The sequence below is a fragment of the Eucalyptus grandis genome, chromosome 9 (assembly GCF_016545825.1).
Source record: "Eucalyptus grandis isolate ANBG69807.140 chromosome 9, ASM1654582v1, whole genome shotgun sequence".
Taxonomy (NCBI): Eukaryota; Viridiplantae; Streptophyta; class Magnoliopsida; order Myrtales; family Myrtaceae; genus Eucalyptus; species Eucalyptus grandis.
In genome coordinates this window covers 15,373,140-15,393,667 of record NC_052620.1, presented here as the reverse complement: position 1 = coordinate 15,393,667, position 20,528 = coordinate 15,373,140, and the positions used below count along the sequence as shown (strand labels likewise).

Below are 20,528 nucleotides of genomic sequence, written 5' to 3'. Positions count from 1 at the left end.
CATCCATTAAAGGGCACATCAAGTTGCATTTTTCAATTGTAGGCTTGCCAAGAGGCCCAGGGACCTTCAGCCCACACAAGAAGTCCATAGGCCTTGTGCAGGTAATGATAGTGGAAATATGGACATGTTGAAAATGAGAGGGTAATAACATGTATAATATCCTAACTTTATTTGTTATCGACAAGGATGTCTTGACCCTCCTCCTCTGTTGGTGAGGGCCAGGTGACCTTTGTTCAATGCCATGTTAGACAACCCACGTTCATTCATCGATTTTTTTTTTTATCAAAATTGGTCGAATGAACTTAATTGGCAAAATATGAAGATGTTTAGGACTCAATTGGAAAAATTAAAAGGTTTAAGACTAAATTGACAAAAGTGCAATAATTTTAGAATTTTTTGGATAATTTTTATTAGAAATAAACAACATTTCAATAGTTTTAAAAAAAAAAAAATAACCAGTGATTTGAATAGCATCAAATATCTAACAAGTACACTTGATGTATACAATTAGTACATTCACCTACTCGCTATTATAATGGATGTGATAAATATACTAGAAGTGCCATAACTTTTACACTGTGCTTATTTGAGTGTCGAAACTTTTTTTTTTCACTCACTTAAGTTGCACAAATTTGAAAAACAATCACTTAAGTGACATTGGTGATTTGCCTCGTTAGAAAATCCGACATGGATGTCGGTTGTCCTACGTAGTATTGTTGGTGCTGACATAGACAATTAACAAAAATTCAAAAAAAAAAAAATCAACTCGAAATTGAAAAAAAAAAATCCTTATTGGATAATTTGCCGGGAATGACATTCAAATGATAAATTTTACTTCTATGTGGCACTCAAGTAAGTTCAATATGAAAGTAATGACACTCCTACTCTCCTTATCCAAAGCACTTCTATTTATAATTGAAAAGGTTGGGGAGGGGGCCAATCAATGCAACCGTCCCTCTAAACTTTACCACAAGGGTCCAATGTAGACAAATACGTTGCATTAATTAATTATTTATAAGACATGTTAATAGAAATGAGTATCATATATATATAACTAGGTATTTCTCATAAATGAGGCCCATTGCATATAAAATCCAAAATATTTTAAATTAATATTAGACAAAAATCGAAATCAAAATATCTTCAAAACAATTATTATGTACTAATACATAGAGTATTGATTATAAATTACCTTCCTCACCTCTCCTTTTTTGACAACCATTGTACGACCCTTGACTCAAGAAAATCATCATATTCTCTCCTTATTATATTCGCATAAACTCAAACATAAATAAATAGGTTAGGTTGAACATTTAGATTAGCAATTATGTGAAAAGGATAAATGCTTAAAGACTCACGATTTTTCCATCCATTGTTTGACTTCCAACGCCCCTATTACCTTAAATTGACCATAAAATCTCTTGCATGTCCCATATTTAAGATTATTTCTTACATTTTTTCTTCTCGTTCTTTGGAAAGTCTGATACATTTAGAATTGACAAAAAAAATATGTATTTGCTTATGGTTTAATTGGATTTTCTTATGATACAATTACATTTGTCATTATTTTCTTGTCAACAACTAATTATTCCACTTAATCAGTCATACTTTTCAATTTTGTCAATATAATCTTAAATTTTTAGGCGATATTTAAAAGTTTTCTTGCCAGTTACCATTGAAAATCGCAAATGTGATGTCTAGTCATCTTTGGCCATCTTAAGTGACCTGCTAATGTGGGCAATTTGTTGATTCTACATTGCAATTTGCAACGGTAATTGGTAAGAAAAACTGCATTTAAATGTCGTGCAAATGTGAAGGATTATATTGATAAAATTGAAAATTTAAACAAAATTGACATCCGTATAATAAGTTTAAGACTAAATTAATAATTTTCCCAAAAATTTAAATAATTACTCCTTTAATGAACATATGTATAAGCATTTTTGGGATAAGTATACGATGTTCACTTTAGTGCCACAAATTTGAAACATCAATTACTTAAGTGCTATCGATTTGTCTTTTTGGAAAATTTGACATGGACATTGGTCGTTGTATGTGGTATCACTGGTGCTGACATGGACCACTAATAAAAATTCATAAATAGTAAAAAACAAAAATTCACATCGAAACGAGAAATTATAAAAATCCACGTGGGATAATTTGCTGGAAATAGTACTCATTTGAGTATCGTATGAAAGTTATGTCATTTCTGATGTATTTATCTCTGTGATGGAGCTAAGTCTCACAACACTCCAAGTCTCCCTCACAAAGTCAACTACCGCCATAGCCTCTCCACGTGCTTTGTCCTCTGCGTCGCACCACAATAGGGCCGGTAGGAACAGCCACAACGCCGTCGTGAGGATGAAACTGACCGCCATCGGTCCCGAAACTGCCCTTGGCAGACGGAATTTGTTGGCGAACTCTTTCTTGGCGGCGATCTCGATGGCCACGCAGAGGCCATGCATGAGGAAGAAGGAGGTGACCACCCACCTTGGCTCCTTACGTCCAATGTAGTAGAAAATCAGCTCATGCATGAGGCCCGAGACCAGGAAGCACGCGAATGATGCCGGCAGTGGGGCCCACATCCTTCCAATCACACGGCTGGAAATGGACCTGGTATAAGACAAGGAAGACAAGAATGTATCATATTTTGAATTCTTTTTAAAATAAGCATATTGAAAATCCTAAAATTTATCATAAAAGTATAATTGAATTCTAAAATTTTCAAAAATGCAATTAAATAATAAGATTTGACACGAAGGTACAGTTGAGTTCTATGACTTTCAAAAATGTAATTACGGTTCCAAAACTTGTCAAATTAGTCTAATGATATCCTTCCCTTGATCGAACATTTTGAAATTTTTAGAATTTGATTGCATTTTTATAATAAGTTTTAGGACTTGATTAAGCTTTTGAAAAGTTGTAGGACTTGATTATATTTTCGTAATAAGTTTTAGGACTTGATTACACTTTTTGAATATTTTAGGACTTAATTGTACTTTCATAACAAGTTTTATGACTTTTAATACACTCATCTTTCTTTTTATAATAAGACAGGCAATGGATTCGACAAATTGCAAGTGTATAATTTAAGTAAATGGATAATCTAATTTCGACCAAAAAAAAAATGGATAATCTAATGAGAAATGCTACTTTGCGAGCTATTTTTTTGGTGTGAAGCCTTAGTATGTCTACCATCTATAGAATTTTTTTTTTTTCTAATAGTCCATTAGATAGTATACAATTGTATAATTCAGTTAATCGTCAATGTTTCATAGGTAAGACTTGACCTACACGTAAAAAGATATTACATAGATTCATTTTGTAATCATATATGACAGAGATAATGGAACCACGTACTTTTTCCCCTATGTTTGACTCAAACCTAGTCAACGATTACTCAAGAATAAGCATGTACATAAACATTTAATCAAAACCGTTCTATGAGTATCGGATATTCACATATACTACCAGTAAAAGCTAATCGATCCATATCAAAATGATCCAAAATTCAATCCAGCACAATAGTCAACGATGAAAATATTTGGATCTTACCAAAAAAAAAAAGGAAAAAAGAAATTAGCATCTAACCTGACAGGTAAATATACGATAGGCCGAAGTATATTTGTGACCATGAGGTTCCATCTCCTCCCCCAAAAGTCTTGTAGTGAGGTCGAGAGATACGGCTCTTCGAATTGTGGCTCAAGCCTGACGCCGACAAGTGCTCGGACCATGGCTCCGACCACAGCCAGGGACACCTCCAATCCGACGTACACATGCACACAATACATCAAGTTGATCATGACCGGATGAACACGATCCTTCCTCTCATAGGCGGGCAAAAAGGCAACTGTCACCAAGCACTTAATGGCATAATTCATCGGCGACTTGAGGCCTCGCTCGTTGATCTCCGAACATGGGTGTTCTTCATTTTTGGTGCTCTCAATCGGGTTGTGAATCTTAATGGGAAGGCAAGCGATGGGAATGAAATATGCCAACAAGCAAGATTGACTTGACGACAATGGGCCTTTGCCATAGGCAAAGAGGATGAGCTTGAAGTTGGAAAGCCAAGCGATGAAGAATGAAGTGAGGCCTCCAAGAGAGATGGTGGTGAGGCTTAGAGGGAGCATGAAGAAGAGGCCAATGACCGGTGAAATGGCCAAGAGCCTCTTGGTTCCAGTAGGGACGGTTTGACCGATGGTGTGGCAATAGGTGAGTGATATCACCACCAAGGTCCACACCATGATGAAGTTGCTGATCTCTCCCTCTATGTTTGCTCACTAGAGGCACACACTTGCAGAAGCGAAGCTTGTGTAGATACTTGGTGTTGTCCAAGTGAAGTCGTGTCATATGATTGAACTCTAGCTCTCTTTGCTCGAAGGACTGGTCCTAAATTTTCATTTATTAGGAGTTGTTAGGAGGGTTGATGCGGGGCTTGTTTTGAAGAATCGGGAATTAAATTTAATGAGAACTATTACCAGAAATAAATTAATTCCTTTACATGTTGGCAGTCCAGCTATTCTATTTCTTATTCAATGTCGGTCGTGATGAGAAATAAGAAGTACGTGGCACCGCAAGATTGACCGTTTCTTATTGCTGAAGTGGTGTACGGTGAAAGCGAGCCATCGATTTTGAATAGTCGCCATTTTTAACTCGGTCAGTTGCATAATACCAAGTATTATTATAGTCGTTAGTACAAAATATGTTGTTTTGTTATCATATATGCCTGCAATCGAATTTTACTAGTTTATGAAAGGTCCATGTAGATTATAAATATCAAGGATAAAGATACAAATGATTTCGAGTTTTGGTTCAATATGAAATATCATTCATGTGTAATATCGTCCATCAGCTTTTCATTTACTTAATGTGATCCATGAACTTACAATTCATTTCAATCTAGTCACTAAATTATATGAAAATATTTAATATTATCATTGAACTTAAATTAATGAAAATATCACACTAAATATTTTTATATAGTTTAGAAATTATATGTTTCACGTATGGCATTATATATTGGACAAAAATTCAAAGACCGCATTAAATAAATTAAAAGTTTAAGAACCACATTGCATATTGGGTCAAAATTCAGTAATCATTTGTGTCATTTTCTCTAAATATTAACATCCTCTATATAAAATGATTATTCGTTGTTTATTTCTTGGGGGAATGAAGTAGTTCGCAATTTGCGGGGTCTTCGATTGTCAGCCTGCGGGAGGTCTTATGTTCGACATTGTCAAGTAGTCTGTCGTGTTCAACCGGAAAAAAAAAAATGTAGACTGTCGTCAGCAGCTCAATATTTAAGTCTTCGTAAATAACTAAAGCAGATTCAGAGCCGCTAAAATCCAAGAGCAAAAGCGGGATCAAGAGATTCCAGTCAAATTTGGGGGCAGACTTAGACCCCACACCCATTTGAAGTCATCCTAAGAAAAAAAGTCATTGAGGCATATTCCTGATCCAACATTGGAGTAACTACTAGAAGAATTGCTCACAATGCGTTTTAACCATAATTTCTTGGGGAAAATAAGCATGGACAGTTTCATGCATTCCATACAAGTGCCTTTGTAAACATGTCAACCATTCACTAAAGGAATAATAATATAAATGGTTCATAAACTTTGACCCAATATTTGGGAGAAATACCAAAAAAAGTCCTAAACCTATTGTAATTGTGCCAATTCGGTCCCAAACTTTTTTTTTTTGGCCAATTTAGTCCTAAACCTTTTACTTTTGTTCTAGTTCGGTTCATCCGGCCAAAATTGGCCGGCGCAATGACGTGGCAGCCGGTCGGCGTCGGCGTGATTTTTTAATAATATTTTTTAAAAAATTTATTAATTTTTTTTTTCCTTTTTCCTTTTTTTCTCTCCTCTCTCTTCCTCCTTCCTTGGGCTCCGCGACCGGCCGGCTAGCCGGTGGCCGGATCTGGCGAGGAGGCCTCACCGGATGCGACGGCGAGCCCCCTCGCCGGATCCGGCGAGGGCTCGCCCGGATCCGGTGAGGGGGGCTCGCCGGGCGCAATCTCGCCTCGCGGTCGTCGGGCGAGGCGAGCCCTCGCCGGACGTGACGACGAGCCCCCCCTTGCCAGATCGGCGAGGCTCGCCTCGCCCGGCAACCGCGAGGCAAGCTCGCGCCCAACGACGGCGGGGTGAGGCAAGCCCTCGCCGTCGCGGGCGGGAGCTCGCCTCACGGTCGCCGTGCGGCGAGCTCGCGCCCAGCGACGACGAGGGGGCTCGCCGTCGCGTCGGCGAGGCCTCCTCGCCTGCCGGATCGCCTTAGTCCGACGACCGGCCAGCTGGCCGGTCGCCGGTCCCGGAGCCCAAGGAAGGGGAGGGAGGAGGGAAAAAAAGGAAAAAATTAATAAAAAAATTAATAATTTTTTAAAAAATAAAATATTATTAAAAAAAGCTCGCCGGCACCGGCCGGCTGCCACGTCAGCACTGGCCGGCCAATTTTGGCCGAATGGACTGAACTGGAACAAAAGTAAAAGGTTTAGGATTAAATTGGCAAAAAAAAAAAAGTTTAGGACTGAATTGACACAATTACAATAGGTTTATGACTTTTTTGGTAATTCTCCCCCCAATATTTAATACGGTCCATGAACTTGTAATTTATTCAATGTGGTCCTTGAATTGATCCACAGACTTTTGATACATGTTCAATTTAGTTCTTGAATTATACGAAAATGTTCAATGTTGTCCTCCCATTAATTTAATTTTAGGGACAATATTGAACCTTTTCTATAGTCCAAGAATTAAATTAAATATGTAACAAATGTTAAGAGACCACATTGCACATTAGGCTATAGTTCAAGAATCATATTGAACACATTAAAAGTTCATGAATCCGATGCACATTGGGTCAATGTTCAAGACTTATTTGTGTCATTTTCCCTTTACTAAATATTAAAAAGGAGATGTTGTCCAGGCAGAAAAATTTAGCAAACTCCTACTTCTTTCATAGTTTCAAGGCATTGAAACCTGCATAGCTTACCATTTCTTTTATATTGTGAAGACACACCCTATATAATACTAATGCCCAGCCTAATTCCTTAGAAACCCTTCAACTTTAAATCCAATCTCAATTCTATTAGGAACTTTTTTTTTTGTAAAAAAAAAAAAAATCATCAACTTTCCAATTTGGTTCCAAATTTGATCCGTTAACTCATCATCCACAAATTTCCTTTGATTTTCTATAAATTATCATCACCAAGAGGCTATTGTTATTCTATACAAATGCGAGGGTGTTGATGAAAACACGGATAAAGAACATTTATGTGGTGCTGATGTTATAATTTTGAAGAATCCATGGCCATTTTTTTTTTTATGCTTGGGCATTTCTGTGAGTTGAATGAAATTTAGTGATATCTATTCAGACAAAAAAAAAAAGTTCAGGTTAGAATTGGGAATGAATTTAAAGTTGAGGATTTTTAAAGGGTATTGAGCTAATAAGGCCCATTAAGGTGCAGCATAATTCCTCAATAAATTAAAACCCTCACATAATCAGGTCCACTGCTTGCGGACTAATATTTCGAGCTATGTATACCAAAACTTGCCATTAAACTACTTTGGAGCAGTTACCTTTAAATGATTAACAATTTATTGGAAGAAGACACCTTAAAAAGTCAATATAACACTGAGATAACTAACAATTAATAACGTTGCGAAACAACAAATCACACGTAATAGGTGAATTTTATTGTGTCACCCATCGATTAAAGGTAAGCAAGGATCGGTATATCATTAACATCATGGCTAATTGGTGGAATCCCCTTCCAGTATTCAACCAAGAGGAGGATCGGTTTCAGTGGCTTCCGCACCCATCCGGTCGCTTCTCCATTGCTTCTGCCTGGGATTTGATCCGACCGAAGCGTAATGTCATCTTGTGGGCTTCTTTTGTTTGGAATACTGCCTTGCCTCCAAGATATCAAACGCATCTTTGGCTTATTTCGCGCAATTGGCTGCCAACTCAGGTTTTGCTCATCTCTTATGGTAGGATCCCCGCTACAAATTGCCCCCTTTGTTCTTGCAGACCTGATTCTATAGATCATTTGTTCTTTGCTTGCCGTGCTTCGGATAGTCTTATTTCATTATGGGCGGCAAGATTCAACCTAGTGTGGCGAAACAAGCATTGGGTGGATAATTTGGCCTGGGCTTCCAAGCGGTTTATGGGGAAGAGTTTTTATCAGATCCTGGCTCGGTTTAGTTTTGGTGCAATGTGTTATATCATTTGGAAAGAGCGGAACAATGTGCTTTTTCGGAATCAGACTCTCTTTCTTCTAGCGATGAAAATGCATCTTCAAAAGGCTATCAAAGATAAGGCTATGACCTTTAAACATGTTCCCGATGTGCCCATGAATAGAAGACTTCAACGAAGCTGGAACATCCATCCTTCTATTTTTGATTAATGGGGGGTTTTCTAGTTTTTGTTGTCTTTTGTTTCCTTTTGTTGTTGTTGCTCATTTTTTCATGGCTCCCTTACACTCGTTCTAGACTTTTGTCTTCTTGAGTGTCTGTTTTTGTTGGTGCCAGGCCTCCCTCTTGTTTTCTTTCTTGCAAAATCAATATATTACTTACCTTTACCAAAAAAAATAAAAGGTAAGCAAGGATGCGAGTATGGTTCACATAAATAACATTGATCTTCACACGTAACAAGTTCGTTTTGGCATTCCTTTGTATGGGGACGCCGCTGTTAAGGAAAAGGCACTGGGGCTCATCCTTATAAAATATGTGGAACCATGGAAGAGTATATGATGCCTATGGTCTCACTTTAATTACCTCCACAAATATTCCACACGTCTTCCCTAATGTATTGCCTTCTAGTGTTAAAAAGTGATCTTAATGTGGGGAAAATTACCAACTTAGTATAAAATTTATCGTACGGCTATCAATTATTGATGCTATGGTCCACATAAGATGTCATTTCAAGGAAAGTTGTAGGATGATCGGTAACAATTAAATGTGACGTTAGCAATTTTTTGCAGCAATTGGCCGGAAATATTATATCAGAATTTTGTACAACGGTTTAAAGTTATATTAGCAAAATTTAAAAAAAAATAGTACTGAATTAATATTTGTATAATAAATTTAGTAATCATTTGATAATTATCTCTCCTAACGTAGGTGGATTTGGTTTGGTGCTATAGGAATAGTACTTTAAGATCAATTCTGTGTCCTAGGCAATTTTTTTTTTCCTCCGCAACTATTATTTTGCCACAAATACTTTTTGTTCTCGACAATAAACAATTTGAGAAGATTCAATTATCTAAAATGAAACACCCGAGGGCCACGAACCATACATGCGGCTTGAAGGCACTCTCAGGTCGCTTGGAAGACTTGAAAGTCTTCGAGCTTCCTTTCCTCGCACAGTGACCGACAAACGCTTCTTTGAGGGCGAGTTTATCCGTGTGCAGAGCAGAGGAGGCCACGATCTTCTTCGCAAACCCAGCGATCAACGTCCCCCGGTCGTCCCGAGCGACTCCGGCAACGAACCCCTCTGACGAATCGGCTAGCCAGGACCAGGAGCCATCGATATTCATCTTCACGAAGCCCATTCCCGGCAGCAGTGACCACGAACACGGTACGATTCTCTTCTGACTTGTTCTGGATTTTCCTTGAAGAGTTCGGTTTCATGAAAACCTTGCCCAGAATGAGTGCGGTGTCCACGATCGAGGACGGATCTGGTCGTCGCGATTGAAATACTCATTTGTGTTTTTGTTGCGTTCCTTCCTCTGTAATTGGACCAGAAGTCTCCCCAATCAGCTTCTTAACAAGAGTAGACAAGTGGATTTACGAAAAGACTGCGGACTAATCTCAAACCGTTCCAAAAATTTAAGGTTTTTTTTTTTTTTTAAAGAAGAATCCGTGATTTAGTATTTTCTTTCATAATACTAATTTTTGTACATGTTTATTTATATATGTTTGAATTGACTTTTATCTTTTTAAAATTTTTGTTTTTCTTAAGTCTTGCGGATCGAGTTTGTTAATCGTTGGTTTTTTTCCAGTTTCCTAGATTGACATATAAATGCGTCACAATCTTTTGAAAAAATTGAATAGTGTCTTTTAATATTGGCAAGATTGAAAGGGGTACATTCTTTGCTTAGGAAATGCATATGACCTAGCCGTCAAATAATCTCTCCACGTATACAACCTTTTATTTTTCTCAAAAAGTCTTCCTAGAATTTCATAAGTGGAAAAAGTATTTGGCAAAAGCAATGTTATGTAAGCGTTTCATAGCGTTGACTTATAAATGATATGGATCATTGAGAGTTTGAATATAATACGGTCATCTAAATACTTTTCTTTTGTTTTATTGTTATTCTGTAACTTAATTTATATATTGGTAATCTCACTCCTGATATATCCATGCCATATGTTCTTGGTTGAAACCTTCGGTCAGCCAAGGGCAAAGACCTCTCTTGTTCACACACGAGGGAGAGAGCTACTAAGGCTAAAGTTAATATGGAGAGCTCAGAGGCAGGAACATCATCAGGAAGCGAGTATCAAGTGTTCCTAAGCTTCAGAGGGCCCGACACTCGTAGTGATTTTACCGATTGCCTCTACCATAGCTTGACCGATGTTGGCATCTGCGTCTTTCGAGACGATGAAGAGCTCCGTGTTGGTGAAAGAATTGATGGAGCTCTCCAGAGAGCAATTGACAACTCTATGATCTACATCCCCGTCTTCTCTCCAACCTATGCTTCAAGCAAATGGTGTCTCCGCGAGCTCACGCAGATTATGGGGAGCACCTCCAAGACAAACGAGAATAAAGAGATCCTACCTATTTTCTTCAATGTGGAACCTAAAGATCTTAAGATGGAAGACGGGTTGTATCACAAAGCCATTCTCATTTTGCAGGACAAGAATAACTTGAGCATCGAAGAAGTAAATTCCTGGAGAAAGGCTTTGACGGAGGTTGATGAAATAAAGGGATGGAAAGTCAAGATAGGCGATAGGTGAGCTTGCTGCATTCCAAGATCCTTACTTTTCCCTAATATTTTTTCCTGTTTGCAAAAAGTGAGTAAATAATTCATAGATAGAAGGAACATATTAGATGTGGGTAGGAGGAGAGAATTAAAAACATAAAAATTCATGCTAGTGCTACCAAAATTATTGGTGTTCTTAATTTCACTAGAGGCACTATCATATGTCTATTTTTAATGAAGAAATGAAAATAGAAATGAAAGCTCATTTTTTCCTTTCGTTGATGGTCTATGTAAATTTTGTTTCATTTTTCACCTCTGTCATTCAGTAAGCAACTCTTAGTAAAATTCTAATGCTTCTAGAACTACTACTCAAAACTTAAAAACGTAGATATATCACCACAATTGAGGTGAAACTTCCACTAGTGATACTAAATGGTACATGTGTAAAAGAAAAATGTCAAAGTGCTGGAGAAAAGGCATTTTATATAATGGGTGATGAAGTGGAATAATTGAGTACCATGCACGTTCTGTCTAATAATTTAACCTTTCAATTAATACATCAGATATTTCTCCTCCTGAACATATGATGTCCCACTTCTAAGGTTGTCCCATGAATATTACTAATAAAATGTTAACTTGCGGTGTATAAATAGTTGCACATTTATCTTGCACAAACAAGATTAACATAATTCAAAGATTGCTAATCACATGTTGGGATCAAGTCAATTTTCGGGTGTCATGACACAATGCAACACGTGACACTCAGCAATGTGAATGAAAAGCGCAATTGAAAGTTATGTAGATTCGACCCAAAAAAAAAAGTGATGCAGATTCATATTTTTGATGGTTACATAGAATTAGTTAGAAAAATCAAATTCGAAATCCTTTGGGGTTGATTCCATCGTTCTAGTCATAATGTTTGTTTTGTGCATGTTTAGTGTTATTTTGGAACTTTACAAGATCAAGTACACGTAAGGTTTTCACAACAAATCAAATGACAAATATTAAGTTATCAAAAGCGACAACTAAGAAAACCTTGCATTCACTATGAAATTTGAGAAGACACGTCTTGATTGCTGATGTCCCATTGGTTGGTTGTTGAATTATTACACAATTAAGTAGATGCAATTGAATAACATCAATTGCTAGAGAGAGAAAAGAGAGAGAGAGAGAGAGAGAGAGAGAGAGAGAGAGAGAGATTCCGTTAAATTCTGATGGAATTGTATCACGAATGATATTTAATTACTAGATTTTTTCCGCAATTTTCCCCTATTGAAATGGCTTGCCTTCATGACAGCCAAGGCGAACTAATCAAGTTGGTCACTGTGGAGGTTTTGAAGAGGCTGAAGATAAAGGAAAAGCCCGTGACTGAATGTTTAATTGGAATTGATGATCAAGTGGTAGCAGTAAAAAAACTACTAGACATAGACTCTGGAGGTGTGCGTCTCATTCAAATTCATGGCATGGGGGGTATCGGTAAAACGACTCTCGCCAAAGTCGTGTTCAATCAACTTCATACCCACTTTGGAAAGTGTTGCTGCTTTCTTGAAGATGTTCGAGAAAAGTCATCAAGAACGATGGCTTGGTTGAATTGCAAAAGAAGTTATTATCTGAAATAGGAAATGCTGCAGGAACAGAAAGTGTCGATGAAATTAACTATGGAATGACTAGGATTGAAGGAACACTTTGCAAGAAGAAGGTCTTCATTGTACTGGATGATGTTGATAGATGTGAACAAGTGGAGAAACTAGTTGGAAAAGGTGCTTTGTGTTCAGGGTCTAGAGTACTGATTACTACTAGAAACATTGATGTTTTGCCAATCCCTGAACAAAAATATGAAATGAAGTTGATGAATAGTAATCATGCGCTTGAACTCTTCAGCAAACATGCATTTAACAAGGACTCTCCTTTAGATGATCGCTATGATATTGCAAACGAAATTGTAAATGCCACCGGAAGACTTCCTTTGACTATTGAAGTAATTGGTTCATTTCTGTACAATAAAACACAAGAACTATGGAACGAAACATTGGAGAAGTTAGGGAAAGCACCTTGGGAGGGTGTGTCCAAAAAGTTGAGGATTAGCTATGATGCATTGACTTTATATCAACAACAAATTTTTCTAGATATTGCATGCTTTTTCATTGGTAAGGAAAAGGCAAATGCAATTCATATGTGGGAAGATTTTGACTTCTCCCCAAGTAGGGAAATTGAGGTCCTTAGAAGCATGTCCTTGATAAAGATTGTAAAGGACAATGAATTTTGGATGCACGATCAACTCAGAGATCTTGGAAGGGAAATTGTTCGTCAAGAAAATCTGATGAATCTTGAAGAGCGTAGTAGGTTATGGAGTAAGGAGGAAGTCCTCGATGCAATAAGGACAAAGAAGGTGGAACACTTCATGAGAGAACTCATAAATTCTCTTTTTCTTCTTGGTTTTAATACTTTTCCTTGATAAAATAGAATGCTGAACACTACTTGTTTTGCTCTCATTTGCAGATGAAGAAGGTTCAAGCAATGAAACTAGAATTGTTTCCTACGGAAGTATCTATCAAAAGTGAAGAGATTAGAAGGTTTGAAAATCTGAGGTTCCTTAGACTTGACGGGGAACGTTTGTTGGCAACCTAATGGATTGTTTTCCCAATTTAAGATGGATTTATTGGAATGCTTCTGGTTTAAAGTGTAAGCTAACCAATATGTGCTTAAAGAATGTGGTTGTCATTGAATTTTATTTCATTGACGGTATAGACGATCTGAAGTTATGGAGATTAATACAGGTGCATCATATGCTTATTTCTATTATTTGTCCTTGAAAGCAACATTTGAACTGTTCCTCCCTTTGATAATGCATTCACTTTTTACAGGAGGCAAGAAAATTGAAAGTTCTTACTCTTTGTGAGTGCAATCGCATAACCAGAACACCAGACTTATCAGGATGCTCAACTTTAAAGAAGCTAACTTTTATGACTTGCCGTGGTTTAAGGAAGATTGACAGCTCTATTGGGAAGTTAAAGTGTCTGATAAAGTTAAAGTTTGGTGAATGCTATCAGCTTGAAGGTTTGCCTGAAGAAATCGGGGACTTACAAAATCTAGAGCACTTCTCTTTAAAGAATTGTTATGGAATAAAGGGACTACCAGATTCCATATATAAGTGGAAATCACTACGGGAGTTGCATCTTTCAATTCAAGGTCCAGTGGAGTTATCGGCTGCTATTAGGAAGCTTGGGAATCTGGAAGTGCTTTGGATTGTAGCTGATTTGAAAGGTCAACTTCCTTCTGAAATTGGCTTGCTTCCACAGCTGCAACGACTGGTGTTAAGAGGGTGTAATGAAATCCGAGAGTTGCCGGCACTCCCAATAAGTCTAACCCATCTGGCAGTATCATCTACATCATTGCGGGTTATTTCGGGCCTCTCAAACTTGACTAATTTGGTTGAGTTGGACCTAAGCATCGAATTTGACATTGATGAACAAGGTAAAATTCATACCAGTGACTTAAGGTGGATCGGGAGGTTATCCAAACTGGAAGAGTTGCGTTTGCATCTCCTCCACGTCCCTGCTCCCGCTGAGTTGGCTTCCCTTTCTTGGCATGACCAACTCAAATTGTCTGGATTGAACCTGCAACCCTTCACACAACTTCCCTCTTCTCTATCAGATCTAACCCTTGAGAGTTTCAAATCAATCGCCTTACTCTCTTCCAACCTGAAGAGTTTGTCAAATTTACAGCTTATTCGCTCTCAAATGCAAGAGATTAAACTTGATGGGCTTCAGCTTCCAAATTTAACGGTGCTTTGTCTTGATTATTGTGGACCCCTTGAGAGATTCATGCTGTCCAGCATGACGAAGCTAAAAGAGGTCTCCGTGGAAGATTGCCCAAAACTAAATGAGATACACATCGCTGGGGTGTTGCAGTCGTTGGAGAAATTGCATATCAATGGGTGCGAGTCCTTCACAAGGTTAGTGTACGTCGACATACAATGGGAATCTTCTCATGAATCTTCACTAATCCTTGCATCGGGAGTCTTCAATGAGTTGCAGAGTCTCTTGCTACAGGATTGCCCTAAAATACTCGGTATTCAAGTTGTTGGTGCATTGGAATCATTAAAAAAGTTGGTACTTTTTTCTTGTCAGCATTTGCAAAGTCTTAGTTTGTCAAACTTAAAGAACCTCAAGTCTTTGTGCATAATTCTCTGCCATGAGCTACGGATTGTCGAGGGCCTCGACAAGTTGGAGTTTTGAACAAGTTATCTGTTGCTGACTGCCTATTATTGGAAAGTTTGATTGATGTATCGACCACCCAATTGCCAAATGAATGCCGCTTATATATCGGTTGTTGCCCGAAATTACGTGGGCTAAAGCAAGGATTCAGAGGCTACGTCGAGTGTTTCAAGCGTTATAAGGTGAGTCAGAACCATCCACGACAACTTTAGGCAGATTTTAAAAGTTGTGGAAATTCAAAATAAACAATCATACAATGAATCAAACTTGGACTCACTTACTTTAAAAGGCAGCTGACGCACGTGATGTTTTCTCTTCTTTCTTTTTTTTTGTTTTTTCCTTTTTTCCTTCCTTTTTTTGTATATGAGAAAGTTCCATAGTTGCTGTAAGAGAAGTATAGTTTTAATCTCCGATGTTTTGAAAAACTTCATATCGTCGAAGAGATATATATATAGAATAGCTAAGAGCCTATTATTTAAAAGATTTCTCATTTTATATGAAACGAATGATTTTATTTAGCATTTTTTCTACGTAATATACTCCATTATTTTTTCCATTTCTTACTTAATACCAATTATTATAACAAGGACTTTCCCAATTTACGATGTTTACAATGAAGATAAAACATTAAAGTCATAAATACGTCAAAAGTCTTAAAACTTATAAAAATTGCAATTGAGTTATAAAACTTGCTAATTTGATATAATTGAGCCCATTCGTTAATCCATCCAATTTGACCAATGGAAAATGCTGACCATGTATTTTTTTATTCAGGCAATGAAACAAAAACCTGGATAAAATGCGATTGTTTCTTAGTCTTAAAATTGGTCTAGTCAGTTCTTTGTCAAATTGAACTTGAGTAGGACCAACATCTGGTGATCAGGTGTCCTTCCTCTGAATGGTGATATACGATGCCCGAGGTTTGTTAATGTCTCCCATTTTTGCAGGACGAAGAGAGCGTGCCCGCTGTATCAACAGATCCATTGATAATTTGGCACCCACCGATGGTTTCACGTGCAGAAAGCAGCGCACAAGCACAAATGCGTGTACCGGGAAAGATGGAGGAACTCCTGGCTCCATTTGAGGTAAATTCCCGTCGGTAGACTAGCCATATGCCTGAAGTTTGAACACTTGGTTTGGTTGCATTCGGTGGGGATTGACTGAAGTTTAAATACCTGGTTTATTGCATTCGGCACATTTTTTGGCTCATTTCACTCTCCTACGCGGTGTCGAGCTTAAAAGAAAAGGTTTGTGTGCAAAAAGGTCTCCGCGATTCCTTGAGGGTGAGCTAACTCCAAGAACCCGTGGTTTGCTCCAAATTTCCAAGTCCTAACTGAGTTTTCTTCTCCAGTTTTCTTCACTTCTCCTAATTCGTGGAGTTTTCTTCTCAAGTTCTCCACACCTCTTCATCGGTGTTTTTGGTCCATGCCTCCATGGTTTAATTCTTGTTTGTCGAGTCTGCTTCTTGTTCATCAATCCTCGTATTCTTCATCTAAGCGCCCTTCTTCTTCGTCGAGTCCCCAAATTTCCTCTTTGTATGAGTGCGATGACGTCGAGTCCTCGTGCAAGTGCTCAACGATGTTGACGGCAACGTCAGGTCCTCTTCGTCCTAACCCGACGGTGTGAACAAAGGTGTTACAAGCCACTACATCAGGCTTAATCCCCTTTTCTTGTATTTTGCTTTCCTCCCGATGTGAACTTATTAGAGGTGTTTTCTCTTGCGGGGAGAACTAGTCTGAAGTTTGGGAGTGATGTCAATGAGTATATGCACAAACACAGGAAGTTCTTGCGATCTTACTAGTCTTAGCAAAAGAAGAGATAGGGTCGTCCAAAACAAAACCGAAAAAGGACACAAATTGTTCACATGATTTTGTTTGGGTTAATTAAGGCGGGAGCAACTATATTTAATGCTCAATTTTCCGGTTATCTGCTTTGGAAACATGCTAGAAAAAATTGGTGATTTGGCCTGGTTATCACACATGCTGCCCCTTCGAAATTTTCTGAAAAGTCAATTTCAAATTATTATGAATTCGTCTTTTGGACTGGGGCGTCAAAATAAAGGTGACATCTTTAATTACAAGTGCTATTTGTTCACTTAGAGTCTCCAGAATATCCAATGAATGTGCGATTCCTTTAATATTGTATTTGGGATATTTTCAATTTAGAGCTTGAACTGGCCTACATAATTTGATGATCCAAAGTGCTATCTATTTTTGGAGTGCCGATTTTCTAGGACAATCTGTTCTGAGGTGCTGAAGCTTTTACTGGCACAGCACCATTCATGCTATGGGCTAAAAAAAAGCATGTTTTCAGTGTTACAATCATCAGCATTAGATGGCAACCTAAGGAAGACTGTATTCATTTTTCTTCTTTCATGTTGCCATATTTGTTGTTTGGTGCCCTTCGGGCAATGAAACAAAAACCTGGATAAAATGCGTTTGTTTGTGTATCTTAAAATTGGTATAGTCATTTCTTTGTCAAATCGAATTTGAGCAGGCCAACGTGTGGTAATTAGGCGTCCTTCCTCTGGTGAGGCCAAAAAATGGTGATATACAATGCCCTGGGTTTGTTAATGTCTCCTGTTTTTGCAGGAGGAAGAGAGTGTGCCGGATGCATTGACAGACCTATCGATGTTTGGGCACCCATCGTTGGTTTCGCATGCAGAGAGCAGCGCACAAGAACAAATGCGCGTACCAGGAAAGATGGAGGAACTCCTGGCTCCATTTGAGGTGAATTCCCATCGGTAGACTAGCCATATGCCTGAAGTTTGAACACTTGCTTTGGTTGCATTCGGTGCAGACTGTACTGAAGTTCAAATACTTGGTTTATTAGTATTCCTCCAGACGGCAAAGATGGTGGAATATACTTGGTTTATCAGTGGGGACTGTACTGAAGTTTATACACTTGGTTTATCGGAGGTCACCAGGGTTTCTGTTGCTTGAAGATCAGAGAGAAGAAGAAGAAGATCATGATGCAGGGGTGCAAGCAGCAGCCCCTGCAACAGGCCCAGCGCCAATGGCGGTGGCAGCAGCGGCAGCAGCTGCTGATCCTGCAGAGCTCGTCGGGGAACTTGAGCTTCAGCAGCAACATGTCGCTGCTGAGGGAGGACGAGGAGATGTCGAGGGCTGCTCTGTCCACTTTCAGGGCCAAGGAGGAGGAGATCGAGAGGAAGAAGATGGAGGTCTGCGACTGCATCCTCTCCCACCTGGGTCGGATCAAGGAAGAGACCAAAGGCTTGGCCACTATTCATAAGATCCGCAACATAAAATCCCCACATGAAATTGGTTTACTTGGGGGCTTTTTCTTTTCTATGTTCTGGTAATAGCAAATAAGAGGTGAGGGCTTTTTGTAGTTATATTCATGGAGAGTTTTTTGAAATTTTGTTTTGGGAATGAACAGCAAAACGGCAGCGAAGATGACAGTGGTGAGTATAAAGCTGCTGAGGAACAAGAAACAGGCAATGGTGAAGCAGATGAGGCACGACGTCGTGTCTGGTCAGGACGCCACTACTTGTGTCCAGGTACATCTAGTTCTTTCATTACGATTTGCTTTTGGTTATTGCATTGGCAGTTGGTGTGGCTTTTTGTTATTGGACGGAACTCGACTGTGTTGAGAGAAATTGGTTCTGAGAAAAACGGTTACTCTCAAATTTTTAGTGGTTTTTGTACATCTAATTTATAATTAGAATGCTTGAGACTGCTGAGCTTGAAATAGTCATATCGTTTTTGGTTGCATTCAGTCATGTGTATCATCCGGTGTGAAAAAATTCATGCTTGAATGAATTTTTGAGATTTTGAATTCGCATCTTATTTGATTCATGGGATGCTCTACATATAATGGACTTCTAGAAGACTTGACATTCAAGTAGGAATGCTTTTATATCCAAATCAATCACCCAAGACTTCAGCATTCTGATCGACGAGGCTGGCAAAATATATCGTGGACCTACCTAAAAAGCCTAAAGGTGGCTTGCATATGTTTTAGCCTAGAGGTGGCTTGCATATGTGACTTGATACATTGAGTTAGACCTACAAAATGGCATAGCATTATGGAAATTGCTTTCTAATGTGGATGAGGGCCTGTGTCTAACACGCCCAAAAGTCCTGTGGAACCGATGACCACGAATCCGAGCCAAGGGACCCAACAAAAGCAAAGAGGAGTCCCAAGCTGTACATATGCACCTGTTCGATGATTTCAATAGGAGTCGAAAAAAAAAAACTAACATATTCAGCACAAGAACGAGTATTCCCCACAGGTCTGCACATATGCAGAGATATGGAAGTGTTGTTGAAAATCACGTATTTAAGTGTCTTTAGTGTGGAAGTACACAAGTATTTAGACCTCTGATAAACCGTCGGGTTGAGGAAAAGAAAACAATGAGACTTCATTTCATTCGTCCTGCTCTGATCATTCAGGGTGAAATTTTAAATCACTGTTTATGTTGGAATGTTTCCCAGATTAGCCTGTGCCATTACATCTGGTGATATATTAGACTATACAAGAGGCCAAAGCTGTTAAGTTCACTAGATTTTTCGTAACAGAATGAAAAGGTATCAGAAGTTCTTTAACAAGAATGGTAAGAACAACGAAAGCTTTCTGTCATATTGCCAAACAGCCAACAGCTTTCCATTAGAATATCTAGTTTTCAGTAGTAAAGCAACTCCGAAGCATGAAGCGGGAACAAGTGTACTGAAGATGAGGGAAGTAAGACTTTCAGTAGTTCAACCTGACACAAATGTACACACTCAAACCTAAATAAACTATGGAAGGCTGAAACTTTCCACCAACTCTCGCATTAGACACAACCAGCACAATGACACAACACCTTCATAGAACAAATGACCGTGATATTATCATATTTTTTTTCTTTACTCATGCAACTGCTCCTTGTAAGGTCTATACTTGGCCCTTTGAGCCTTGATTTCAGTAGAAATTAGCTCACGTTAACCTCCTCGTGCCTCGATTGGCTGGATTTGCACAATGCTTGATTCATTTCAAGGATGTTGATTATCATGTCCTTAGCTTGATCTAGTGCATTCAGATCAATCCACAACTTATTACAACCATAAAACCAATTCCTACTTGTTTTTGCGATGAGAATTGGTGATCAAAGAACACAGTAGCAGTTAAGCTCTGAGTCAACATCATCAGGAGTTATACCACTTGATTTAGATATCAGCACCCTCAATCTTCTGGCCGCCATTCTTCGATTTGGCAACTGAAGGCTCTACTAAATGCAACAGAAGCAACGGATGAATGCAACAGAAGAAACATATGTTGACTATCGCGGTTATATCAGGATTCTGCTCGGAGCTTCTTCATTATAACATAGACAATGCAAAGCAAAAAGAAAAGCGTCTGTATAAAAAGAAGTGGACTTTGTTGTT

At 38.5% G+C, this 20,528-nt stretch overlaps 3 protein-coding genes across 4 annotated transcripts; 2 read left to right on the top strand and 1 right to left on the bottom strand.

Moving 5' to 3' along the window:
* Nucleotides 1-2,198: 2,198 nt before the first annotated feature.
* On the bottom strand, nt 2,199-4,244 carry LOC120288417 (acyl-CoA--sterol O-acyltransferase 1-like). Its single transcript, XM_039302390.1, has 2 exons — nt 3,592-4,244; nt 2,199-2,613 (listed from the first exon to the last, which is right to left on the bottom strand). Exons 1-2 carry the CDS (start codon nt 4,242-4,244, stop codon nt 2,199-2,201), a joined length of 1,068 nt encoding a protein of 355 aa, XP_039158324.1.
* A 6,155-nt stretch (nt 4,245-10,399) lies between these two features.
* LOC104427727 (disease resistance protein RPV1-like) lies at nt 10,400-15,162 on the top strand. Its single transcript, XM_039302389.1, has 6 exons — nt 10,400-10,954; nt 12,222-12,509; nt 12,596-13,313; nt 13,424-13,497; nt 13,575-13,701; nt 13,789-15,162. Exons 1-6 carry the CDS (start codon nt 10,461-10,463, stop codon nt 15,160-15,162), a joined length of 3,075 nt encoding a protein of 1,024 aa, XP_039158323.1. The 5' UTR covers nt 10,400-10,460.
* A 941-nt stretch (nt 15,163-16,103) lies between these two features.
* On the top strand, nt 16,104-19,107 carry LOC104420319. 2 transcript variants are annotated; one of them, XR_005546460.1, is made up of 4 exons: nt 16,104-16,226; nt 17,733-17,870; nt 17,974-18,661; nt 18,990-19,107. XR_005546460.1 is itself a non-coding variant. In XM_039301649.1 (3 exons), the coding sequence occupies exons 1-3, from the start codon at nt 16,146-16,148 to the stop codon at nt 18,391-18,393; spliced, it is 639 nt and encodes a 212-aa protein (XP_039157583.1). In that variant the 5' UTR covers nt 16,104-16,145; the 3' UTR covers nt 18,394-18,879. The 2 variants fall into 2 exon arrangements, 1 of the variants encoding a protein (XP_039157583.1); XM_039301649.1 differs by lacking the exon at nt 18,990-19,107 and having other exon boundaries at nt 17,974-18,879.
* The last annotated feature ends 1,421 nt before the right edge of the window (nt 19,108-20,528 follow it).

Excerpts from the sequence above, each read along its gene's own strand:
- LOC120288417 (XM_039302390.1), bottom strand. The coding sequence starts at position 4,244 with ATGGTGTGGACCTTGGTGGTGATATCACTCACCTATTGCCACACCATC. Across the intron at positions 2,614-3,591 it reads ATCGTATATTTACCTGTCAG|GTCCATTTCCAGCCGTGTGA; the intron begins GTTAGATGCTAA and ends GTCTTATACCAG.
- LOC104427727 (XM_039302389.1), top strand. The coding sequence starts at position 10,461 with ATGGAGAGCTCAGAGGCAGGAACATCATCAGGAAGCGAGTATCAAGTG. Across the intron at positions 12,510-12,595 it reads TCATCAAGAACGATGGCTTG|GATTGAAGGAACACTTTGCA; the intron begins GTTGAATTGCAA and ends TGGAATGACTAG. Across the intron at positions 13,314-13,423 it reads ATGCAATAAGGACAAAGAAG|ATGAAGAAGGTTCAAGCAAT; the intron begins GTGGAACACTTC and ends TCTCATTTGCAG.
- LOC104420319 (XM_039301649.1), top strand. The coding sequence starts at position 16,146 with ATGGTTTCACGTGCAGAAAGCAGCGCACAAGCACAAATGCGTGTACCG. Across the intron at positions 16,227-17,732 it reads AACTCCTGGCTCCATTTGAG|GAGGAAGAGAGTGTGCCGGA; the intron begins GTAAATTCCCGT and ends CTGTTTTTGCAG. Across the intron at positions 17,871-17,973 it reads AACTCCTGGCTCCATTTGAG|TATTCCTCCAGACGGCAAAG; the intron begins GTGAATTCCCAT and ends TTGGTTTATTAG.